General features: G+C 54.0%; 2 protein-coding genes across 37 annotated transcripts in view; both read left to right on the top strand.

Moving 5' to 3' along the window:
• The first annotated feature begins 1447 nt into the window (after positions 1 to 1447).
• PLD2 (phospholipase D2) lies at positions 1448 to 15838 on the top strand. 5 transcript variants are annotated; one of them, XM_084985854.1, is made up of 25 exons: positions 1448 to 1664; positions 2333 to 2442; positions 2532 to 2662; positions 2755 to 2897; positions 3319 to 3424; positions 3514 to 3579; positions 3703 to 3761; positions 3879 to 3971; positions 4065 to 4217; positions 4872 to 5021; positions 9039 to 9122; positions 9264 to 9342; positions 10104 to 10214; positions 10372 to 10542; positions 10924 to 11050; positions 11215 to 11333; positions 11423 to 11536; positions 11652 to 11756; positions 11950 to 12038; positions 12141 to 12254; positions 12416 to 12465; positions 13001 to 13135; positions 13843 to 13996; positions 14646 to 14760; positions 15030 to 15838. In XM_084985854.1, the coding sequence occupies exons 2-25, from the start codon at positions 2334 to 2336 to the stop codon at positions 15252 to 15254; spliced, it is 2802 nt and encodes a 933-aa protein (XP_084841980.1). In that variant the 5' UTR covers positions 1448 to 1664; position 2333; the 3' UTR covers positions 15255 to 15838. The 5 variants fall into 5 exon arrangements, 2 of the variants coding, with proteins under 2 accessions (XP_084841980.1, XP_020923448.2); XR_014821733.1 differs by having other exon boundaries at positions 1496 to 1664; positions 10834 to 11050; XR_014821731.1 differs by lacking the exon at positions 1448 to 1664 and adding an exon at positions 1727 to 1808 and having other exon boundaries at positions 11652 to 11766.
• Positions 15839 to 23191: 7353 nt separating this feature from the next.
• The window catches only part of MINK1 (misshapen like kinase 1), a 50256-nt gene continuing 48136 nt past the window's right edge, over positions 23192 to 25311 (top strand). For all 32 annotated transcript variants that reach the window (XM_084985784.1, XM_084985783.1, XM_021067788.2 and 29 more), the window contains exon 1: positions 23192 to 23480. In XM_084985784.1, the coding sequence (XP_084841910.1) occupies positions 23424 to 23480 (57 nt within the window). In that variant the 5' untranslated portion in view covers positions 23192 to 23423. The remainder of the gene's footprint in view (positions 23481 to 25311) is intronic.

Below are 25311 nucleotides of genomic sequence, written 5' to 3'. Positions count from 1 at the left end.
TTTTATGCCTTTTCTAGGGCTGTTCCCTCGGCACATGGAAGTTCCCAGGCTAAGGGTCTAATCAGAGCTGTAGTGGCCAGCCTATGCCACAGCCACAGCAATGCCACATCTGAGCTGCATCTTCGACCTACACCACAGCTCACTGCAATGCCGGATTCTTACCCCACAAGCAGGGCCAGAGATCGAACCTGCAACCTCATGGTTCCCAGTCAGATTCGTTAACCACTGTGCCACAATGGGAACTCCAAAAAAAAGTGCTTATTTATTTATTTATTTTGTCTTTTTGCTATTTCTTGGGCCGCTCCCGCGGCATACGATGATTCCCAGGCTACGGGTCGAATCGGAGCTGTAGCCACCGCCCTATGCCAGAGCCACAGCAACTCGGGATCCGAGCCGCATCTGCGACCTACACCACAGTTCACGGCAATGCCAGATCCTTAACCCACTGAGCAAGGGCAGGGACCGAACCCGCAACCTCATGGTTCCTAGTCGGATTCGTTAACCACTGCGCCACGACAGGAACTCCAAAAAGTGCTTTTTAATGGCGACTTAAAAATAGCCCTGGAGTTCCTAGTTGTGGCTCAGTGGTAACAAACCCAACTAGTATCCATGGGGACTCAGGTTCAATCCCTGGCCCCCTCTCAGTGGGTTAAGGATCCAGCATTGCCATGAGCTGCAGCAAAGGTCACAGACCTGGCTCAGATCCTGTGTTGCTGCAGCTGTGGTGTAGGCCCACAGCAACAGTTCTGATTAGACCCCCAGCCTGGGAACTTCCACATGTCATGGGTACAGCCCTAGAAAAAAAAAAAAATAGTCTTCGTTTGACACTTTCTTCACTGTCTCTATATTTTAAATGTGTACAATTAGGAATCAAATGAGTTTCACCATTTCTTAAAAAGTTAAAATACAATTACATGACCCAGCAACTCCTCTCCTAGCTATTTACCCAAGAGAAATGAAGACATATCTACACAAAGACTTACCCAGGAATGTTTATAACAGCTGTAGTCATATAGACAAAAACTAGATACAACCCAAATGTCTATCAAGAAATATCCATCAACCCATTCCTCCATCCAGAAGAGATAAATCTACTTTTTAAAAAATGAAATATTTTGTCTTTTGTAACCTGAAAAATAGCCTGTTTTCCTGTTTGCTCTTCGGTAAGTTCCAGAAGAGCAGGTGCTGTGATAGTCTTGTTCACTATTGTACGCCCAGTGTCTGGCGCAGAGCAAGCGTGCAATAAGGAATGAATGAAAGAAAACTTGGGTACGTTAATGAACTAGTGGCCACCAGTCCTCAAGGCTTCCATCATTCCTTCCATCTGCAAATGCCAGCTGGGCCGGCCCGGGCATTTCTCCGGTCGCTTCTGCAAAGTGAGTCCGGCCAGAGGCCCAGGCGGGATGGGCGGCCGGAGGGGACCCCGGGGGCCCGCGCCCGCGCGGAGGAGGGTGCGCAGCGCCGAGCGCCCACAGGGCTGCGGCCCGGCACGTGCAGATCGACGGCGCGGGACAGCCGGGTGGACAGAGCCGCGCGGATGCTCGGAGCCTGCTGCGCGATCCCGAGGCGCAGAGGGCGGCCCCCAGTCCCCGGTAGCGCGCAAGGACGCCGGGGCGGGCCGAGGGCGGCGGGGGCGGGACAGGCCGGACGAGAATCCCGCGGAGGTGAGGCCCGAGGCCGGCCCGCCCCCGGGGGCAGGCCCTGAGCGCCCGCCCCGCCCCGGCCCGCTGGGGTGTGGGTTCCCGCTCCGGCTCTGCACCGCTCCCTCTGCTTGCGAAGCCGCGCCCTCGCCGGCTCCGGCTGCCCGGGTGAGGGGACCTGGGAGGGGGCGCCGCGGAGGTCCCGGGCCCGGGAAACAGGGCGGGAACGGGAGTGGGTCCTGGCTTCGGGGCCTCCGGACTCAGCCCCATGCTCAGATTTCGGGGTTTCCCTCCCGGGCGGGGACGCGTAACTTCCTCATTCCCGCCTGGACCCCTTCTTCCAGCTGGCTTGGCCTGGCTGGAATCCCGGCGGTTCCGGGCCCTTTGCAACCCCCGGGGTCCCTCCCCTGGCTTCTGCTGTGCCTTCCTTCGGGGCCTGGCCGGGTGTTCCTCGGCACGCTGGTTAGGGGACTGGAGGCGGAGCTCAGGGATTCTGGATGAAGGATCGAGATAAGGGATGGAGATTAGATGCGTTGCAGACCGATGGGCCATTATCAGGGAGAGGATGGGTGTCAGCGGGAGCCGGGTGGGGGGAAATGAGGGACCGACGGGAGACGGAGGACCGTGAGATGGGATGGGAGACAGGGTTCTGCAGAGCAGATCGCCTTCCCGAAGCTTCCCCGTATTCCTAGGATGGCGGCGACCCCCGAGAGCCTCTTCCCGTCTGGGGATGACCTGGACTCGAGCCAGTTACAGATGGAGCGGGATGAGATGGACACTCTGAGGGAGGGAGAGGACCCAGGTACACCCCGACGACAGCCCCGGAGGAGAGGAGGAGGAGGGCGCTGAGACCTCCTGGGGTCCACATTCTTCTGCTTTCTTTCCTGCCAGCTGACCGGATGCACCCCTTTCTGGCCATCTACGACCTCCAGCCCCTGAAAATGCACCCCCTGGTGTTTGCCCCTGGGGTCCCTGTCATAGCCCAGGTGGTGGGCACTGAAAGATACACCAGTGGATCCAAGGTGGCTGGAGGGGGCAGGGGAGGGCTGGTCGGAGTGGGGGGCTGCCACCCATCCAGGGAATGAGCATTCAGTTCCTCACCCCCCCCCCCCAGGTGGGAACCTGCACCCTCTATTCTGTCCGCTTGACTCACGGCGACTTTACCTGGACAACCAAGAAGAAGTTCCGTCATTTTCAAGAGCTGCATCGGGACCTCCTGAGACACAAAGTCTTGATGAGTCTGCTCCCACTGGCTCGGTGAGGGGGGACCAGACTGCCTCCTGGGAAGGGCAGGTGCCCCTCACCTCGGGCAGCCCGGGCTGCCAGCCCCCAGCCCCCGTCACTGCCTTCTGCCTGCCTCATCCCCAGGCCACAACCATTTTTTTTCCCCAGCTACTTTCCTCCCCCACCTCTGGCCCCTGGGTCCCCTCCTTTGACCCGGGTCACCAGGAAACCTTCCCTGTTCAGCTCACCCTGTCCATGGTTCTGGGCCAACATCCCAGCTGGGCTGGATGCCCGAAATGCCCTTGGCAGCCTCCTGAACCTTTTTCTGCCTCCCTTCTCAGGGTAGGGGGCATTCCTTCTGCCGGCCTCTAGGCCTCCCCCTGAACCCCCTCTCCAGGGCTTCAGGGACCCAGGCACCCAGCTCCCCACTCTCATCGCGCCATCCTTTCCACAGCTTTGCCGTTGCCTATTCTCCAGACCGAGAGGTGGCTGCCAGAGAGATGCCCTCTTTACCCCGAGCAGGTCCTGAGGGCTCCACCAGACATGCATCCAGCAAACAGGTGGGACTGGACAGGAGGTCCTCTGGGAAGGCGTTTGGGGTGCAAATGGTCCTGGTCCCATCCGTCTCTGTCTCCCATCCCTACTTCAGAAATACCTGGAGAATTACCTCAACTGCCTCCTGACCATGTCTTTCTACCGCAACTACCACGCCATGGTGAGGTCCAGGGGCTGGGGGGCTGGGTCTTTTGAGATGGCATGGGATGACGGGGACCAGGGTCGGTTGGGTTTGAGGGGCTGACGATGAGTGTCTCCTCCGAGCCTTTTTCTTCCGCTGCAGACAGAGTTTCTGGAAGTCAGCCAGCTGTCCTTTATCCCAGACCTTGGATCCAAAGGACTGTGAGTCTGACACCCCTTCCCCAGCCGCCTCTGGATGGATCCCTCCTGGCCTGAGAATAGGGTAGACTGGGGGTCTGGATCCCCCCATTCAGCATCTCTTCCGGGTCTTCCCCGCAGGGAGGGGGTGATCCGGAAGCGCTCAGGTGGCCACCGCGTTCCTGGCCTCACCTGCTGTGGCCGAGACCAAGTTTGTTACCGCTGGTCCAAGAGGTGAGGCCTGAGCAGAGCAGCTGGGCCGTGGGTGGGGGTGGTGGAAGGGGATCCCAAGAACACGGAGGAATGGTCGGAGCTCTTCCGCTCCAGGTGGCTGGTGGTGAAGGACTCCTTCCTGCTGTACATGTGCCTCGAGACCGGCGCCATCTCCTTTGTTCAGCTCTTCGACCCTGGCTTTGAGGTGCAGGTGGGGAAAAGGAGCACAGAGGCACGGCACGGGGTCCGGATCGATACCTCTCACAGGTATGGCCCCCCCTGGTGTGGACAGAAACCTGCTGAGTGAAGAGCCAGCCTGGGGCCCTAAGGCCATGATTCGGAACCAGAGAAAGGTTCTAGCTGGACACTCAGGACTGCTCCTAGAGGCTGGACCCAGAGAAAGGGGGTTCAGTGTAAGCTTGCAGGAGGGACTCTTGGTGTAAAAGAAAGGGCACTCGGGGAGTTTCCATTGTGGCTCAGCCAGTTACGAACCTGAACCCGACTGGCATCCATGAGGATGCGTGTTCAATCCCTGGCCTCGCTTAGTGGGTTAAGCATCCGGGGTTGCCGTGACCTGCAGTGTAGGTCACAGACATGGCTCAGATCTGGCATTGCTGTGGCTGTGGTGTAGGCTGGTGGCCTTCAAAAGCTTAAAAAAAGAGAGAGAGAGAGCGGAAAAAAAAGAAACAAAGAAAGAAAGGGCACTCCCTTCCTTCATTTATTCATTCACCAAACCTGAGTGGCTGGCACAAAATTAAGTGCCAGAGACCCAGCTGGGAATACGGCAGATCTATGCCCTGTTCCTGTGGAGTCAGGCAGGGACTAAGGGAGGAGGTGGGGAAGAGGTAATAGCTAAAGGGGGGATTGGGGGCCAGGCCAGAGCCATGGAGGGTGAGGGTTGTGGTCCGTCTCATTGTCCAGGTCCCTGATTCTCAAGTGCAGTAGCTACCGGCAGGCACGGTGGTGGGCCCAGGAGATCACTGAGCTGGCCCAGGGCCCCGGCAGAGACTTCATCCAGCTACACCGACATGAGAGCTACGCTCCACCCCGGCCTGGGACCCTGGCCCGGTGGTGAGACACTGACATCCTTTCTGAACTTCTCTGTGGCCTTTTGGAGCCCTTTGGTGTTCTCTGAGTCCTGGATCCTTTTTATCTCCTGTAACCCCTTCTGACCTGAATAACCTTCCCCTTTGACTTCTCAAATCTCCCTGACCCCTGACCTCTTTAACCACGCTGACCTTTCTGAACCCCACCCTTGGTCATCTCTGACCTCTCTGACCTCCTGTGACCTTTTTTTTAAAAATTACTTTTATTATCTTTATTGTTGTACAGCCAGCATCACAACCCAATTTTAGACCACTTGCATCACAAACCCCCAGTCCAGCCCTCCCTTCCCCTCATCTGTCCACTTTGATAACCATAAGTTTTTCAAAGTCTTTGAGTCTGTTTCTGTTCTGCAAATAAATTCGTTTGTATCCTTTTGTTAGATTCCACATATAAGTGATAATCATATGATGTTTGTCTTTCACTGTCTGACTAACTTCAGTTAGTTGACAATTTCTAGGTCCATCCATGTTGGCTGCAAACACCATTATTTCATTATTTTTTATGGCTGAGTAATATTTCATTGTATATATGTACCACATCTTCTTTATCCACTCCTCTGGTGATGATGGACATTTAGGTTGCTTCCATGTCTTGGCTATTGTGACTAGTGCTGCAGTGAACATGGGGGTGGATATATCTTTTCAAGTCATGATTTTCTCCAGATAGATGCCCAGGAGTGAGATTGCTGGATCATATGGTAGTTCTTTTTTTTTTTTTTTTTTTGTCTTTTTAGGGCTGCACCCATGGCATATGGAAGTTCCCAGGCTAAGGGTCTAATTGGAACTGTAGCTGCCAGCCTACACCACAGCCACAGCAACATCAGATCTGAGCCGCTTCTGACACCCACACCACAGCTCATGGCAACACCAGACCCCTAACCCACTGAGCGAGGCCAGAGATTGAACCCGCAACCTCATCGTTCCTAGTCGGATTTGTTTCCACTGCACCACGCGGGGAATTGAGGAGTTCTATTTTAGTTTTTTGAGGAAGCTTCACACCGTCTTCCATAGCAGTTGCATCAATTTACGTTCCCACCAACAGTATAAGAGGGTTCCCTTTTCTCTAAACCCTCTCCAGCCTTTATTGTTTGTAGCTTTTTTTCGTTTTTTTTTTTTTTCTTTTTAGGGCCGCATCCACAGCGCATGGAAGTTCCAGTCAAGGGGTTGAATTGGAGCCACAGCTGCCAGCCTACTTCACAGCGTACGGCAATGCTGGATCCTTAACTACAGAGTGAGGCCAGGGATTGAACCCGCAACATCATGGTTACTAGTTGGATTCGTTTACGCAGCGCCACGTTGGGAACTCCCTATTGTTTGTAGACTTTTTTGATGATGGCCATTCTGGCCGGTGTAAGGTGGCACCTCACAGTAGTTTTGATTTGTCCTGTGACTTTTTAACCTCCTTTGACCATGCTGATCTTCTCTGTTCTCAAAGATCTCAAATCTGCCTGATCTATTCGCCATTTATTAAACACTTTCTAAGCACCAGCTATGTGCCAGGTCCAGCGGCAGGGCTAAGATGCAGTAGGTGAGTCAATCACAAAACAATGGGAATTTGCCATGCTGGTGGTAGATACAGGGTACCAAGCCAAGAGGAGGAGTATCTGCCCAGGCAGAGTATGCCAGGACTGGATTCCAGAAGGCAGTAACCCTGAGGTTCACCTTAGCAAGATAAAGAAGATGGAGAAGGGCAGTCAGCAGCTAGAAATAATCTGGGGTATTTGGGAACCACAAAGACTGTTGTCGTAGCGCTAGGAGCAGTGACCAGAGAAGTGTCTGGAGGTCAGCAGGGCTGATCACTGCCTCTCCTGCTAAGCTGAAGAAGTTAACCTTTATCTTAGGCAGAGGGGAGTCATGGATACTGTTTTTTTCTTGGAGGTGGTGTTGAGATGTTTGTTTGTTTGTTTGTTTATGTGTTTGTTTGGACAGGCCTGCGGCATGTGGAAATTCCCAGCTGGGGGATCGAACCCTTGCCACAGCAGTAACCAGAGCCACAGCCGTGACAATACCAGATCCTTAACCTGCTGCACCACCGGGAACCAAGAGATTTATTTTTAAACATAAGAACTGATCATAGCTGGTACTCATGCAGCACTCAATATGAGCCAGAAACTGTTCTGAGGTTTTTATATTTGTGAACTTAATGAATCCTCACAACAACCCCAAGAGGAGGTACAGTTGTTATCACCCCTCTACAGATGAGAAAACTGAGGAGTCCTGTTGTGGCTTAGAGGGTTAAGAACTTGCCTGGTATCCAGGAGAACACAGGTTTGATCCCTGGCGTGGCTAAGTGGGCTGAGGATCCAGTGTTGTCAGGAACTGTGGTGTAGGTCACAAACTCGGGATGGATCTGGCTTTGTGGCGGTGTGGCTGTGGCCAGCAGCTGCAGCTCTGATTTGACCCCTAGCCTGGGAACCTCTGTATGCCATGGGTGCAGCCCTAAAAAGACAAAAGAGAAAAGAAAAAGAAAATATCGCTTATGTGGGTAATCTTAAAAAAGGACACAAGGAACCTCTTCGCAGAACAGATACTGACTCACGGACTTTGAAAAACTTATGGCTTCCAAATGAGACGGGTGGGGAGGGGGTGGGGGGGATGGAAATGCTATAAAATTGGATTGTGATGATCGCTGTACAACTATAAATGTAATCAAATTCATTGAGTTGGGAGTTCCCTTTGTGGCTCAGCGGTTAACAAATCTGACTAGGATCCATGAGGACTTGCTCAGTGGGTTAAGGATCGGGCATTGCCAAGGCTGTGGTGTAGCCCGGCGGCTACAACTCTGATTGGACCCCTAGCCTGGGATCCTCCATATGCCACGAGAGCAGCCCTAAAAAGCAAGAAAAAAAAATTCATTGAGTTAAAAAAAATTTTTAAAGAAAACTGAGGCAAGGGGGAGTTAAGGTCACACACCTTGTAACAGTGGAACCAGGATTCAAATCCAGGCAATCTGGGTAAAGACCCTGCTCTTAACCAGCGTATGGGATTGTTAGTTCTTAAAAGTCAAACAATACAGAAACACATTAAGTGGAAAATTAAAATTCATTCCACAAGCCTTTACCCACCCAGCAGTTACTTCTTCCCTACACCCCCTCCCAACAATCCCATTTCTCCCCAAAAGTAATCCTGGCAATAGTTTGATATTTGTTCTCTGAGATCTTCACTTGCATATTTCCGCATGCTCATGCATGCATGTTAGTTTTTGTTTTAACATAAATGAGATCATGTACTCTCTTCTGTTTTATTTTTTTCACTTAATGCATGTGTTAGAGATTAGGTATTTACATTATTTCTCACTTTCTCTCTTATAAACGATGCTGCACTGAACACAGTTTTTCTAAGTGTTTAATAGAATGTCTTCCTAGATACAGAATTACTAAGTACATTTAATGGTATTAGGGGGCATGTGCATTTAATAGTCTGATAGGTGGTGCCAAATTGTTCTCTAAAAAGGGTATAAAACCAAAGTATAGTCTCACAGTCTGTGAGAGTGCTCACTTCCTCATATGCTAATATTGAATGTTAGCTGCAGTTTGAAATTTTGGAAATCTAGTGAATTTTAAAAGTGTTGTTTCATTTTAATATCAATTTCCTTGTTTGGTGATGAAATTGAACATCTTTTCCTATGATTGGCCATTTTAATTTCCCCTGTGAACCATCAGTTCTTATTCTTTGTCCAGTTGGCTTGTATGTTTTTTCATTGTTGTTTTCTTGGAACTCTTTATATATGATGTATTAATTCTCCCAATCTTCAGTCATTTTCTTTAGTGTATTGTATCTGTTGTGATTTGTAATTTTATTTAGCTCATACTGGCAAATCTATCCCACTTTGATAGATCTGATACCGTCTGACACCTCTCTGATCACTCTTGGTCTTTGACCCTGCTGTCACCTCTGACCCATGACTGTCCTCCGGTCTTCGCTCTCCAGAGCTTTCTGGCTTCTGAGTCCTCTGACCTCCTTGGCTTGGCCTCCCCCCCAGGTTTGTGAATGGGGCAGGTTACTTTGCTGCTGTGGCTGATGCCATCCTGCGAGCTCAAGAAGAGATTTTCATCACAGACTGGTGGTGAGTGGGGGGAAAGCCCGAGCAAGCCGGGGTAGGATAGGGCCGGTGACAGATCCGCTCATGGGTCCGAAAAAGAGGGAAGGGGAGGAGTGACTATTGTTGGGAGCTTAGCTTGCCCTCACCCCCTGCCCTGAATCCCAGGTTGAGTCCTGAGATTTACCTGAAGCGTCCAGCCCATTCTGATGACTGGAGACTGGACATTATGCTCAAGAAGAAGGCGGTGAGGAGAGTGGTCAGGTTGGAGGGAAGGTGTGGTGAGGGGCTGCCTGTGGGTGGAGACCGATCAGAGGGGGTTGCACATGGGGAAGGTAGGGAATCTGAAACTTGAGGAGGCGGAAATGTGCCCATCCTGGCTCAGTGTCTGGCAGACATCATCTCTTCCTCTTCCCTAAGAGCAACTGACACCTCCCTGTTCTTGCCTCTCCTCTACCTGGTATAGACTTCCCTCCTGGTACCCAAACATCTATTGTGTTACCTGGGGGGGGGGGGTACATGTCTGTCTCTCTCCCTGGGCTGATGGATATCACTAGCTCCAATCCAAGGCACAGTATGTCTGCTATGTTGCAGGCATCCATAGATGTTGACGGATGGGAGGAAGGATTCGCGGGTGATGGAGAGAGGATGGAAAGGGAGAGAGATGGAAGGATAAGAGGTTGGGACGGTGGATCAATAGCAGAGTAGGTGGCTAGATAGATGAATGATAGATTGTAGATAGGGGAGGAGTAAATTGTTGGGAAGATGGATGAAAATCATTCTAGGTAGCTGGGTGGATAGGTGGATGGACGAGTGGGTAAGCCGATGGATGGTATTCCATCGAAGTTGGCTGTAAGCATGACAGCAGGCTGTAAGCGGCAGGGCACTGAGGATCCCCAGGTGCCGTGGAAGAACATACAGGAATCCTGAGGGTGGGGAAGGGTTTGGGAGGGTGGACACCAGTCATTCCGAGGGACATCAGGATCTGATTCCCTCACTGACCACCAGGAGGAGGGTGTCCAGGTATCCGTACTGCTGTTCAAGGAAGTGGAGTTGGCCTTGGGCATCAACAGTGGCTATAGCAAGAGGGCTCTGATGCTGCTGCACCCCAACATAAAGGTGACTCATGGCCCTCAGAGACCCCTCCCCTACAGCCCCCCCCGTCACACTTCCCCTCCCCTCAGTCTGCCCCTTCCCTGGATGGCTCATCCTTCCACTCTTCCTTCGCACACACCTCCTCTGCCTTCTTCCACCCCACCACCCATACCTGGTCTAGGTGATGCGCCACCCAGACCAGGTGACATTGTGGGCCCATCATGAGAAGCTCCTGGTGGTGGACCAAGTAGTGGCCTTCTTGGGGGGGCTGGACCTCGCCTATGGCCGCTGGGATGACCTACACTACAGACTGACCGACCTTGGGGACTCCTCGGAGTCAACTGCCCCCAAGGTAACCCCTCCAAGGCCTTCCTGGGCTCCCCCAGTCCCAGCTAACCCTAAACCTACACCCCACCCCTTCCTGGCTTCAGCCTTTCCCCTCAATCATTCCAAGCCCACACTCAGTCCTTGGCCTTTCTGGGACCCCCAAGCACCTGCTTTGCAGATACTATGACCCAGTCCCCTCCCCATTTCCAGCCCCCCCACCCCGTTCCTCTAGGGACTTCAAATGCAGCTGAAGGGGAGGGCCCGGGAATCAAAGCCTCTGCTTCCTTCTTACTCTCTGTGTCTCTCTGTCTCCCAGTCTTCCAGTGCTCCTTTCTTCTCTCTGGCCTGGCTCTGCATGGCCCCATGACTTCTCCCTGCCCTGGGCTTGGGTGTGTTCCCCCTACAGCCTCCCACCTCGAGCTCAGACTCTGCAGACACCCCAGACCTCTCCCATAACCAACTCTTCTGGCTGGGCAAGGACTACAGCAATCTTATCACTAAGGACTGGGTGCAGCTGGATCGGCCTTTTGAAGGTAAGGGTCCCTCTCCAAAGCCCCCGAGGGCTGGGACTGAGGATGGGCTGAGCTGGGTCCAGGGTAATGCAGCCTCCCCTCTGGTGAGCACCTCCTCCTCCCTGCCCCGAGTGTCCCCAAGAGACCATCCCTGGCCCCTCTGCTGACTCTCCCGGGACCCTCAGATTTCATTGACAGGGAGACCACACCCCGGATGCCATGGCGGGACGTCGGGGTGGTAGTCCATGGTCCACCTGCCAGGGACCTTGCCCGGCACTTTATCCAGCGCTGGAATTTCACCAAGGTGCTGGCTCCCTCCTGCGGGGGCGGAGGTTGGGAGGGAGCCAGAGGCAGCTTGCCACCTCCGCTGACCCTGCCATTCCTCCGCTGCAGACTACAAAGGCCAAGTACAAGACACCCATGTACCCCTACCTGCTGCCCAAGTCTATCAGCACCGCAAACCAGCTCCCTTTCGTGCTGCCGGGAGGGCAGTGCGCCACCGTGCAGGTGAGGCTCCGACTTCAGCCCGCTGCCCCAGCCCCCTCTCCCTGACCCGAGAGCCCCCCTGCAGAGCCCTCCTCTCCCGGGGTCACCCACCACGTCGTATTCCCCGTCCCCGCAGGTCTTGCGGTCGGTGGACCGCTGGTCAGCGGGGACTTTGGAGGCCTCTATCCTCAATGGCTACCTGCACACCATCAGGGAGAGCCAGCACTTCCTCTACATTGAGGTCTGACGGGGTGAGGGTGGGGCCGAGAACAGAGGGGACGTCCCAGGAGGGAGACTTAGACTGTCGGTGGGACCAGTCCTTGAGGAAGCCTGGGGCCGGGGGCCTGCAGCCTAGGTGTGGGAAAGGCAGCGGGGAGCGGAGGGCAGGCGCCAGGACCAGACTGCTGAGGTTCTCCCTTGGGTTCCTGCCCCAGAATCAGTTCTTCATTAGCTGCTCAGATGGGCGGACGGTTCTGAACAAGGTGGGCGATGAGATTGTGGACCGAATCCTAAAGGCGCACAAGTAAGGTGGAGCCTGGGGGTGGGCGTGGCCTACCCCGACAGGAGGGGTGGAGCTTGCGGGGAGGCGGGCACGGATCACAACTCTGACTCCACCCCTCCCCAGGCAGGGGCAGTGCTTCCGCGTCTACGTGCTTTTGCCCCTGCTCCCAGGGTTTGAGGGCGACATCTCCACAGGTGGTGGTAACTCCATCCAGGCCATTCTGCACTTTACCTACAGGTGACCCCCGCATCCCGCCACACGCCGCCCTCCACAGCCCCATCCTACTTGTGCCCCTATCCTGGCTCCCCTCCTGCTGGACTTTCGAGGTCCACCTTTACCCTTAAAGCCCCCATCCGCTCCCCCAGTCTCGACCTCCGTCACCTATTCTTTTCCCTCAGGACCCTGTGTCGTGGGGAGTATTCAGTCCTTCATCGCCTCAAAGCAGCTAGTGAGTGCTGGGGGTTGGGGATTCAAGGCCTGGATCCCCGGGGGAGGGGGCGATTGAAGAGCTGGAGACCCCGGGGGCAGAGGGAAGGAGGCTGCCACTCATGCAGGGAGAAGTATATAGACTGGGCATTCAGGAGTTCCCGTCGTGGCGCATTGGTTAAGGAATCCGACTAGGAACCATGAGGTTGCGGGTTCGGTCCCTGCCCTTGCTCAGTGGGTTAACGATCCGGCATTGCCGTGAGCTGTGGTGTAGGCTGCAGACGCGGCTCGGATCCCGAGTTGCTGTGGCTCTGGCGTAGGCCGGTGGCCACAGCTCCAATTCAACCCCTAGCCTGGGAACCTCCATATGCCGCGGGAGCGGCCCAAGAAATAGCAACAACAACAACAAAAGACAAAAAGACAAAAAATAAATAAATAAATAAAAAATAAATAGACTGGACTCTCGAGGGCTTCTGAAGTGAGGAGGTGGATGGTACAGGGCTCCACCTGCACCCCAGGGGCACCTCTCACCTCCCCCCTCCCCCCATCTCTCACAGTGGGGACAGCATGGCGAGACTATATTTCCATCTGTGGGCTTCGCACACATGGAGAGCTGGGCGGGCACCCAGTCTCAGAGCTCATCTATATCCACAGCAAGATGCTCATTGCGGATGACCGGAGAGTCATCATTGGTCAGTGCTGGATCTGGGGCCCCCCGCAGCAAGCGGAGGCTGGGGAGAAGTGGAGCAGGGCCCTGCCAGGGGCAACGGGATGGAGTCGGGGGATGGAGACAGCAGCTGAGGCCTAATTAGGAATGGGGGGTGGGGCAAAAGAAGGCATGTTGGGCATTCCCTTGTGGTGCAATGGGATCGGTGGCCTCTCTGAAGTGCTGGGACTCAGGTTCGATCCCTGGCCCGGCATAGTGGGTTAAGTATCCCTAGCAGCTGTAGCTGCAAAGGTCACAACTGTGGCTTGGATCTGATCCCTGGCCTGAGAACTCCACATGCCACGGGGCAGCCAAAAAAGAAAAAAAGAAAAGAAGGCTCGGAGTTCCCATCATGCCTCAGCAGTAGTGAACCCAACTAGCATCCATGAGGATGTGGGTTCAATCCCTGGCCTCGCTCAGTGGGTTAAGGATCCAGCATTGCCATGAGCTGTGGTGTAGGCCGCAGACACTGCTCGGACCCCCTGTTGTTGTGACTGTGGCTGTGGCCGGCAGCTATAGCTCCGATTCAACCCCTAGCCTGGGAACTTCCATATGCAAAGGGTGTGGCCCTAAAAAGACAAAAAGAAAAAAGAAAAGAAGAAGAAGAGGGGTGCTGGGGTAGAGGTGATGGGGTGGGGGTGGGGGGGTTCCCATGGGCTCAGGAGGACACAGAGTATCCTGCACCCACCCCAGGCTCAGCAAACATCAATGACCGGAGCTTGCTGGGGAAGAGAGATAGTGAGCTGGCCGTGCTGATCGAGGACACGGAGATGGAGCCATCTCTCATGGACGGAGCGGAATATCAGGCGGGCAGGTTTGCCTTGAGTTTGCGGAAGCACTGCTTCAGGTAGAGCCGGGCTGGGGTGCTGCAAGGGGATGAGGGGAGGTGGGAAGCGGGGAGAGTCTGCCTCTTGAGCAGGTGTGAGGATTGCTTGGAGGCAGTGCTGGATTTCCCAAGAGGCAGGCTAATCCAGTTTAGGACAACAGAAAAGCAGGGATACCAAAAAAGGAGAAACAATCAACTACATTCTAAGAAAAGTAAACTTTTTTTTTTGGTCTTTTGTCTTTTTAGAGCCATACCCATGGCATAGGGAGGTTCCCAGGCTAGGGGTCGAATCAGAGCTACAGCCGCCAGCCTACCCCACAGCCACAGCAACTTGAGGTCTGAGCCGCGTTTGCAACCTACACCACATCTCACAGCAAGGCCAGATCCTTAACCCTGTGAGCGGGGCCGGGGATCAAACCTGCGTCCTCACGGATCCTAGTCGGGTTCATTAACTGCCAAGCCAAGAAGGGAACTCCCAAAATATCAGTAGTTTTTAAAGCATTAAAATAGTCACCAAAGTAGAGACAAATTCAAGTTTGGTCGGACTGGTTTACACTTCCTTTACTGTTCAGCATTGTGTCGATTTTGAATGACCTGGGGAGGGACATCATACCTTTTCTGGTAGTCGGGTTCTCGAAGGATCTTAATCTAGCCCCACTTTCTCCCGCAGCGCGATTCTGGGGGCAGATGCCCGACCGGACCTGGATCTCCGAGACCCTGTCTGTGATAACTTCTTCCAGCTGTGGCAAGACATAGCCGAGAGCAATGCCAATATCTATGAGCAGGTGGGGGCAGAGGGGGCTGGCGGGGGCAGGAGCGGCAGGGGGAGTTCATGGTTGATCCTGTCCAGGGTGGGGCAGAGGAGAGTCACCACACACAGCCCATCTCAGAAGAGGATGAGGATCTGGGGACACATCATGGGCTTCAGTGGCTCAGGATCACTGGCGGCAGGGGGGGATATGGCGTAGGGAGTCGGGGCATTCAGCCCAGTTGGACTTGAACCCTTGGCAGAGTCTCCCCAAGCTTTATTGGCTCCCATGCTCCCCACCCACAGATCTTCCGCTGCCTGCCATCCAACGCCACACGCTCCCTGCGGGCGCTCCGGGAGTACGTGGCCGTGGAGCCCCTGGCCACGGTCAGCCCTCCTTTGGCCCGGTCTGAACTCACCCAGGTCCAGGGCCACCTGGTCCACTTCCCGCTCAAGTTCTTGGAGGAGGAGTCTCTGCTGCCCCCCCGGGGGAGCAAGGAGGGCATGATCCCTTTAGAAGTGTGGACATAGCCATGGCTCTGGCCCGGGAGAAGCCACCAGTCCCTGGGCTCCATGGCATCTGGCTCCCTGCCCCCTGCCCCTCAGGACCGAGGGCAGTGCTTTTGAGACCTGGGGGAGGCAGGTCCCTGGCGGGGACTAGAGATGTCGCAGAGGACCCTTTTCGAGAGGCAGCCAAAGAGGAGACTCCCACCCCCCGGGCTGGGGAGGCAGAAGAGGGTCCCGGAGAAGTTCACTCTCCTCGATGGATGCCCAGTTCGAACCACTGCTGCAAAGGAGAAGCACGACTCCTGCCTGGATGCCTGGGGCCTGCCTCCTACTCCTGGAGCAGCAGGCTGTGCCCTGGGCCTTCCCATCTCTCCCTCCGTCCTCTGTCCTCCAGCCCTGGAACCCCCTCCGTGCCCCAGGGCCTCTCCCCGTTCATTATTGCCAAGGTGGAGGAAAGGATGGAGCCACTCCTGGCTTCAGCCCCCAAGGGTGGGGAGGGTTGCCGGTGGAGGGGGGCATGCACACTAACCCCCTCCACAGCTGCTACAGACACTAACTTTGTATCAGTTCAATAAGCAAGCGTTTCATAAATAAAAGCATAGAAAATGTCTCTGCCTCTTTCTTGTCTCACTCAGCTGCCCACCCCTCTACCTGCCCCAGGTCCACACACAGCAGCCCAGGCCCTTCACCCGCTCTCCGCCCCACTCCTTTCTTCTTTCTGCATTTTCTCTTTGTGTGTGTGTATTTGGGTGTCTTTAGGGCCGCATCTGCGACATATGGAGGTTCCCAGACCAGGGGTCCATTCAGAGCTGCAGCTGCTGGCCTACCCTACACAGCATCACTGCATCCAAGCCGTGTCTGTGACCTACACCACAGCTCACAGCAACGCCGGATCCTCAACCCACCAAGAGATGGGATCAAACCCGTGTCCTCATGGATGCTAGTCAGGTTTGTTAACCGCTGAGCCGTGACATGAAATGGACTGCACTTTCATCTCCAGTCCATTTGTTTGTGGCTTCGGGAACTCCGTCACCAGGTGCTGGGAGGACAAGGGCTGCCTCGGGAGAAGGAAGGGCGAGGCCAAACCAGGACACCTGGAGGACAGTGGAGCCGATAGAGCAGCTGCAGGTGAGGGAGGCGCACAGGGAAGGGCCGGGAGGGGCTGCCTCTTGTTCCTTAAGTGACAGCACAGCACAGGGAGAGGCTTAGGGAGACCCCTGGAGAGGGGGTGAGGATCTAGGCTTGAAGTCAGAAAGAGCTGGGCCCAAATCCTGGACTCATCATTTACTTATTACCTAGGTAACCCTGTCAAGTCTCATCACTTCTCTGGGCCTCAGTGGTCCCACCTGGGACATGGGAACAATACTTGACTGGCTTGTTGTAAAGATTCAGTCATTGACTTAAATATTTCTCAAGCACCTGTTCTTTGCCAGACACCATTCTAGACTCACAGTAGTGAGTACAACAAAGTCCCCTGTGGGACAAGCACGTGTGTCCTGGAGCTTCACCGATACAGCAGTCCCCAGCCACATGTGGCTATTTACATTTAAATTAATTACAACTGAAATGGGGAAAGAGGGAGTTCCTATGGTGGCTCAGCAGTAACAGTCCCAACCAGTATCCATGAGGATGCAGACTTAATCCCTGGCCCCCCTCAGTGGGTTAAGGATCTGGTGTTGCTGCGAGTGATGGCGTAAATTGCAGACGAGTCTCGGATCCCACGTTACTGTGGCTGTGGTGTAGGCGGGCAGCTGTAGCTCCGACTCACCTCTTAGCCTGGGAACTTCCGTGTGCCAGAGGCAAAGGCTGAAAAAACAAAAATAAAATAGGAACGATTTTTGTTTCTCACTTGCACTAGCTCCATTTCAGGTGCTCAGAAGCCACTGGGGGTAGTGGTCAGTGCGGGTATGGACAATTTCGTCATTGCACAAAGTTCCGCGGGTCAGCACTGCTCCAGAGGGAAGAGGGAAATTAAATGGTATATTCTACGAGGAGCATAATGCACTCCAGATGAAGGAGGTTCCCTCCCAGGTCAGGTGGAGAAAAGGGATAAGGTGCATATAGAGAGAGAGCTTTGAGTGAATTGATGACTTATATTTCTTAAGCTGAGTGGTGGGTACATGAATTATATATATATATATATATACACACACACACACACACACAAATACATACAGATGTATAATATCTTTCTGTGTATCTGAAGTATTTTGCTATTTTAAAAAATGTTTACCATGGTCCGAGCTCTTGCCCTTTATTTCCCCAGCCTCATTCGTAGTCTCAGAATCGATGACAGGGGCAGGAAGACACAGAAGAATATAGGGTGGGTAGTTTAGGAGGTCTTCCTGGAAGAGGAGTGTGCTTATGGATGACGACGTGGAGAGAGAAGATGCTGTGACCTTGCTCCCATCCTCTCCTTTGAGGCCAGGCCTCTGTTCCTCTGAAGCAGCCACTTTCAAACAAGACACTTCCCCTCCCCCCCATGCATAGCGGTTCCCCAGGTACTAATTGGCAGTCTGCTAATTAGCCTCATTGTCCGCACTAAGTGCCTCTTTCCCTAGGGGGCCATTACCTCATTAACTGTGGAGTCCTGAGGAGGAGGCACCTGCTGCCCCAGGGCTGGGCCAGGGGTGGGTGGGCTTCGGCTTCATACTCTCTGTTGGTCTATCTGCTCCCCCTCCTTTGGTCCTGGAGTTTCTTTTCTTTTTTCTTTTTTCTTTTTTTTTTTTTTTTTTTTGTCTTTTTAGAGCCGCACCTGAGGCATATGGAGGTTCCCAGGCTAGGGGTCAATTGGAGCTGTAGTCGCTGGCCTACCCCACAGCCACAGCAACTTGAGATCCAAGCCCTGTCTTCAACCTACACCACAGCTCATGGCAACACCAGATCCTTAACCCATTGAGCGAGGCCAGGGATGGATTGAACCTGCATCCCCATGGATACTAGTCAGATTCGTTCCTGCGGAGCCGTGACAGGAACTCTCAGTCCTGGAGTTTTTTGAATGGAGGCCCCCACAGTGCAGGGAAAAAAGCAGTGGGCTTGGAATCAGAAGATTTGGCTCTGGGAGTTCCCTGGTGGCTCAGCAGGTTGAGGATCTGGCATTGTCACTGTTGTGGTTCTGATTACAGTTGTGGCGAGAGGGTTCAGTCCCCAGCCTGGGACCTTCTGCATGCTGCAGGCATGGCACAATAAAATAAAATATATTAAAATGGCTCTAGACTCAGGATGAAGAGAATGAATCCAGCCTCCTCAGATGGGTGGGAGGCTCTGAGGGTGACTGAGTCTGTGCAAAATGTCCAACCCCCAGGGATCAAAAATTTGTCTTTTTTTTTTTTTTCCGCTTTTTAGGGCCATATCCATGGCATATGGAAGTTCCCAGTCTAGGGGTTGAATTGGGGCTAGAGCCATGTCTTCCACCTACACCACAGCTCATGGCAACGCCAGATTGCTGACCCACTGAGCAAGGCCAAGGATTGAAACCCCGTTCTCATGGATACCAGTCAGATTCGCTTCCGCTGTGCCACAACGGGAACTCCCTGTCTTATTTATTTGTCTTTTTGTCGTTTTTAAGGCTGCACCTGCTGCATATGGAAGTTCCCAGGCTAGGGGTCCAAACGGAGCTGCAGCTCCCAGCCTACACCACAGCTACAGTAACACGGGATCCAAGCCATGTCTGCAACCTTCACCGCAGCTTACGGCAATGCCGAATCTTTAACCCACTGAACGAGGCCAGGGATGAAACCTGAGTCCTTATGGATGCTAATTGGGTTTGTTAACTGCTGAGCCACAATGGGAACTCCTCCCTGGCTTTTTTTTTTTTTTTTTTCTGTCTTTTTGCCTTTTCTAGGGCCACTTCCCGTCGCACATGGAGGTTCCCAGGCTACGGGTCGAATTGGAGCTGTAGCCACCGGCCTACACCAGGGCCACAGCTACTCGGGATCCAAGCCACATCTGCAACCTACACCACAGCTCATGGCAACGCCAGATCCTTAACCCAATGAGCAAGGCCAGGGATCGAACCCACAACCTCATGGTTCCTAGTTGGATTCGTTAACCACTGGGCCACAACGGGAACTCCCTGTCTTATTTTTAATATTTTAATTTTCTTGATGCCTTGATCCAGGGCTTCCTCTACCACACTGCCTCTTTTTTAGGTTATTCTGGTCAATTTCATATTTATATAAAAGTAGAGAATAGGACGATGCACCTATCTATGAATACTCCAGCTGCGGTAATTTTCAGAATGGAGCCCATCTTGTTTCTTTATCGCCCCCCCACCTCCCAGATTACACTGCCTCTTGAGGTTTGCGTGGCCATTTATCCTAACCCTGTGATATTAATTTGCTCATTCATTGATTTGGTATCTCTATGAAACACTGCCTATGAGTCAGGCAGGCATTAGTGAAATTATTGAGGACCGCATATATGCCAAGTGCTGTGAATACCTAATCTTATCCTAACCTCTCTGTTATGATCTGTTTTACAGATCATAGAATTGAGCCTCAGAGAGACTAGTGACATGCACAAAGCACTAACTTCAAATCCTGTGTTGTTCCTCCTCTCCCCTGATGTGGTCCTTGAATTGCTATACTTCACGGTACCTACTCACACACACACAACTTCATTCACTTACATGTTACTGAACCTCTAGTGGGTGCCAGGTCCTGCGCTGAACAAGATTGACAAAATTCCTGCCTCGAAGGAGAATCAACAGACATTTATAAGTCAAAGTGTTAAATGTTGGAGGTCCCACTGTGGCACAGTGAGTTAAGAATCCCACTGCAGGAGTTCCCGTTGTGGCACAGTGGTTAACGAATCTGACTAGGAACCGTGAGGTTGAGGGTTCGATCCCTGGCCCAGCGCAGTGGGTTCAAGGACCCGGCATTGCCACAGCTGTGGTGTAGGTCACAGCTGTGGCTCAGATTCACTCCCTGGCTGGGGAACTTCCATATGCCACCTGTGCAGCCATAAAAAAAACCCACCAAAACCCCCCAAGCCCCAAAGTGTTAAATGTTACTTTAGATATAAGCCAGGTGGCTGAAGCAGAAAAGCCAAACTCAGTCTAAGGGGGTTAAGGAGGTCCTCATGGAGGAGGTAATTTAGACAAGAGAAACAAAGGGCAGGGAGATGGGTGTGGCGAGAATATTCCAGGGAGAAGAAAAGGCAAAGGCAAAGGCTGGAGGAGGGTCTGTTGAGTTATGGGAACTGTGAGTAGAGAATTTCCATGTGGCTAGGACACGTGAGGTTGAATGGTAGAGTGCTGAAAAACAGGGTGGGAGAATCTAGAAAGGCCTTTATGGCCACACTTTATTTTTTATTTTATTTATTTAGGTCTTTTTGTCTTTTCTAGGGCCACACCTGTGGCATATGGAGGTTCCCAGGCTAGGGGGTCGAATCGGAGCTGTAGCCCTCTGGCCTACGCCAGAGCCACAGCAACGTGGGATCCGAGCCACGTCTGCGACCTACGCCACAGCTCACGGCAACACCGGATCCTTAACCCACTGAGCGAGGCCAGGGATCGAACCGGCAACCTCGTGGTTCCTAGTCGGATTCGTTAACCACTGAGCCATGAAGGGAACTCCATGGCCACACTTTAGACTCGACTCAAAAGACAGTGCGAAGCCAATGAATGATCTTAAACAGGAGAGTGACATCAGATAAGAGTTTTAGGAGTTCCCGTCATGGCTCAGTGGTTAATGAATCTGACTAGGAACCACAAGGTTGCGGGTTCAATCCCTGGCCTCGCTCAGTGGGTTAAGGATCTGGCGTTGCTGTTTGCTGTGGTGTAGGTCGCAGATGTGGCTCAGATCCCGAGTTGCTGTGGCTCTGGCGTAGGCCGGCAGCTACAGCTCCGATTCGACCCCTAGCCTGGGAATCTCCATATGCCGCGAGAGCGGCCCTAGAAATGGCAAAAAGACAAAAAAAAAAAAAAAAAAAAAAAAGAAAGAAAAAGAAAAAAGAAATTATGATGCAGGGAGTTCCCATCATGGCACAGTGGAAACGAATCTGACTAGGAACCATGAGGTTGTGGGTTCCATCCTTGGCCTCAATTAGTGGGTTAAGGATCCAGCGTTGCTGTGAGCTGTGGTGAGCTGTGGTGTAGGTCAAAGAGGCAGCTCAGATCTGGCATTGCTGTGGCTGTGGTATAGACCGGCAGCTAACAGCTCCGATCAGACCCCTAGCCTGGGAACCTCCATGTACCGTGGGTGCAGCCCTAGAAAAGACAAAAAAAAAAAAAAGATACGAGTTTTAGGAAAATCACTGAGTATGGAGAACTGACTTAAGCAGGTCAGGCACGAAGACTAAGTAGGAGGCCTGTGAGTGTTAGAGGTCAGAGTTCCTGCTGTGGCACAGTGAGTTAAAAGCCTGACTGCAGCAGCTCGGATTTGATCCCAGGGGCTGGTGGTGTAGGTCACAGCTGTGGCTCAGATTCACTCCCTGGCGGGAACGTCCATATGCCACAGGTGTAGCCATTAAAAAAAGAGAGAGCATTGAGGTGAGTAATGATTTGACAAAGACAATGGCTTAGACAAGAACAGCAAGGTAAGGGGGGAGGGAAGCAAGAATCCAGGTGCATCTGAATAGGCTATAAAGAAGTGGCCAGAAAGGAGTGTCTGCCCCTTTCCAAGGACTTTTTTTTTTAATTAAAAAAATTTTTTTAAAAACTTCTTTGGGGCCACATCTGCAACATATGGAGGTTCCCAAGTTAGGGGTCGAATTGGAGCTGTAGTCACCAGCCTGCGCCACAGCCACAGCAACGTAGGATCCCAAGCCGTGTCTGTGACCTACACCACAGCTCATTATCCCACTGAGCGGGGCCCGGGATTGAACTTGCGTCCTCATGGTTACTAGTCAGTTTCCTTAACCACTGAGCCACGATGGGAACTCCCCCAAGGATTTTCCATTCAAACCCTCCTAAGTGATATTTACATTATGGCTAATGGTGGGATCTCTCAGAGATACCCTTGTTGCTGGAAGAGATCAAGCAGCCTTCTTCAAATTCACAGTGAAAGAAAGTCCCAGAGAAGCAAAGCAACCTGCTCAAGGTCACACAGCGTGTCTGTGGCAGAACACGAGTCCTTGCTCTTTATATAGCGTTACCCAGCCTCCAGTGAGGCTAATGGCTGGGGGTGCTATGCCTACACGACTAGACCTAAGGTGACCCAAGCAAGATTTGAAGGGGTTGGACATACATTCCTCCTCCTCCCCTCCTTGCCACCCCCTCCCCCCAGGCACAGCTCCAATGATCAGTCAATGAATAATTGTTGAAACAGTTCCTTGGTGCAGAACAAGAAGTGCAGAGACAAAGGTCGGCTGTAGGATTCCCTATTCTGAGATCTGAGATCCCCTCTTCCACACTCTCCACTCCAGCCAGGGAAGGGGGTAAGGGGCACTCCTCCGGCAGTTAGTGCCCCTCTCCACTCCCCAGCTCCCAGGTGGTTTCTCCAGCCAAGTTTTCAACTAGAGGCCCCTCCCTCGGCGGCTCCACTGTTGCCATGGCAATTAGGTGGGTGGACAGCCCATCCTATCTAGAGGCCACCCAGCCCTCGCGTGGGGAGTTACCATAACAACCCCCCCTAGTAATAGAGGAGGTTGGGTCCCGCCCCCTTCCCCCGCAAATAGAGAGGTGGGTGGCTTGATTGGCAGCTGGGCACACGAAAGAAGAGGGAAAGGGAAGGAAAGGCATCAAAGGAGAGCTCGGAAGGAAACGGGGGAGAGAAAGGGCAAAAAATAAGGGAAAGGAAGGAAACGCGTGTGCGCACGCGCGCCGGCTGGTGGGCGCGCTCCCCGGCCGCCTCGGCCTCCGCCCACTTCTTCCACGCCAGGCTCGCGCGGCCGCTCGGTCCTCGCGCGCGCCTTTCGCTCTCCCGCCTGCGCCTGCGCGCAGGTGTCGGCGCCGAGGGGGAGGGGGCGCTCGGCGCGCTCGCGTCACGTTCCCTCTTCCACCCTCCCGGTGCGCGGCCACTCGGCGCCTGCGCAGGACAGCGGGAGGCTCGGGTTGCAGGCTCTGGGGCGCTCGCTCCTGTCAGTCGGTGGGTAGGTCCTCCCGCCGGCCCTCCCCCTCCCCGTTCTCCGGGGGAGGCGCGGTGGAGTCCGCCCCCAGGATCCCCCGATGGGGGAGAAGCGGCGACGGCGGCAGCGGAAAAACCGAGCCGGAGCGTGAGCGGCCCCGGGGCCCGGTTCCCCGCGGAGGCCATGGGCGACCCAGCCCCCGCCCGCAGCCTGGACGACATCGACCTGTCCGCCCTGCGGGTGAGCGCGCCGCCCCCCAGCCTCGCCCTGGTTCCAGTCCCCGCCGCAGGGGAGCGGGCGCCCGCACGCCTCGCGCGCTCCCCGGGCGCCCTGTCCCCCGCCGCGACCCCGGCCCCTCTCCCCCGCGCCCGCCGCAGCCGCCGCCGCCGGGCCCCCGCCCTCTGCTCCCCTCGGCTCTCCACGCGCTGCAGATTCTGGGAGCTAGTTCGGTCCCCGCCCTGGGGTGCCCCGCCCCCACACTTCCCTCCACCTCTACCTTTACTCCGGTTCCGGACCCCCTTCTCCCAGGTGCTTGAGGGTCACCCTCTGGCTCCCCTGAACCTGTAGGATCACCTCCCTGGCCCCTGACCTCCTCTGGGGCCTCTTTCCCCCCTTGCTCTTACTTAGGTCTTCTTCCTCCCCCTCCTCTTTCTCGCCTCCTCGAATTTTGACTTTGCCACTGCCTTGCCAGCCTCGCCCTCGTCGCCCTTTCTCCTCCTCGCCCGGCCGTGAATTGCATCTCTTTCCCGGTCGGCACTCCAGCCTCCCCGCTCGGCCTCACACCTCCCACCGCCGCCCTCATCCCCCTGCACAGCTCTCCCCGTGCCTGCGCTCGCGTTTCAAGTGCAGCAGTCCAGAACCAGGCATTTCCGGTCTCAGGGTCCCCGCATATTACATTACCAACTCTGCAGCAGTGTGGGGCTGGGAGGAAAGACAAGTGCACTGGGGGAGGAGGGGACGCCTTTCTTATCTTCAGAAACTCTGGCCTGGGCCGGGAAGAGGATGTTTATATGTATGTACACACACAAACACAACGCAGCCTGTGGTCCATCAGGTTTGGAAAAGCCTGGGTATTCGTGGCTTTGCTGGCGGGAGGGGGAGGCAATGGAGATCTCGGGGGGGGGGGGGGTTCATTAGAAAAGGGATCCGAGGAAACCACTGCAGCAGCAATTTCTTGCAAGTACCCATTTGTTGTCCCTCCTGGGGTTCCTGCGTGCCCTCATTTGGGAGCTTTCAGAAGCATTTGTGTGTTTTTCTTCAGCAGGGAGCCCTGGCTTAAGGGGCAATTGAGTGATTTCAAGGTGAAGACCCTTGCCAGTCACCCAGAGGGGGGTTTTTGTCTCGTGTCCTTCGGGCTTTCTCAGCAGGCTAAGGGGTTGGCCAGGGCACGATTTCCCGTCTCTGGGTTAGCTGCTCAGGAGGCCCCTGTTGAAGTTGTCTTCTGGCTTTTGAGTTAGCCGAGGAGCCCGGCAAGTAGTGGGGAGAGGCGGTCAGCTGCACGGGTGCCCCCGATATGACTGGAGGGGAGAGGGGAATTGAAGAGAGCAGAGTCATGTCGTTAATTGGGTTTCTCTAGGTGACACAGTTTTCCTTGCCATTCAGGTCATAATTTGTTCGGTGCAGTTGTTGGGCTAGGAGACCTGACTTGCTGGAGATAAGGTGATAAGTTGCCCAGGAGGGAGACTGAGCCCTGAATTTCTCTCTTTCTCTCCTCCTCCTTGTGGGTAGGGGGGTGTGTGGATGTGCTTTGGGGGAGAGAGGGTCTCATGGTTTTAGGAGGGAGGTTCTTAATTAAGGTCACTTTCAAGTGTGATGCTCACGTTAAGCCAGCTGGGGTGTGAGATGGAAATCCAGGCTCCCCTTAATCAGCTTGTCTTTGGGATGAACCCCCACCTTCCCTCTGCACCTTGGTTGTTGATTAACTTGGGCGACAGGTCCCTGTGGGGACTGAAATATAATAAACGGGTGGGTCCAAACCGTGACCTTTGGTTTCAACCTTGTGGGACTCTGCTTGGGCTTCTCCTTTCCTTTGGCCTCTTCTGGTAGGTTGGCCTCGACCCGGGATTTCCAA

The sequence above is a fragment of the Sus scrofa genome, chromosome 12, assembly GCF_054392235.1.
Source record: "Sus scrofa isolate SSC_HxYL_T2T_F1_AM1 chromosome 12, Sscrofa_HxYL_maternal_Yorkshire_Landrace_v2.0, whole genome shotgun sequence".
Classification (NCBI taxonomy): Eukaryota; Metazoa; Chordata; class Mammalia; order Artiodactyla; family Suidae; genus Sus; species Sus scrofa.
The sequence above is the reverse complement of the archived record's forward strand: the minus strand, read 5'-3'. Positions and strand labels throughout refer to the sequence as shown.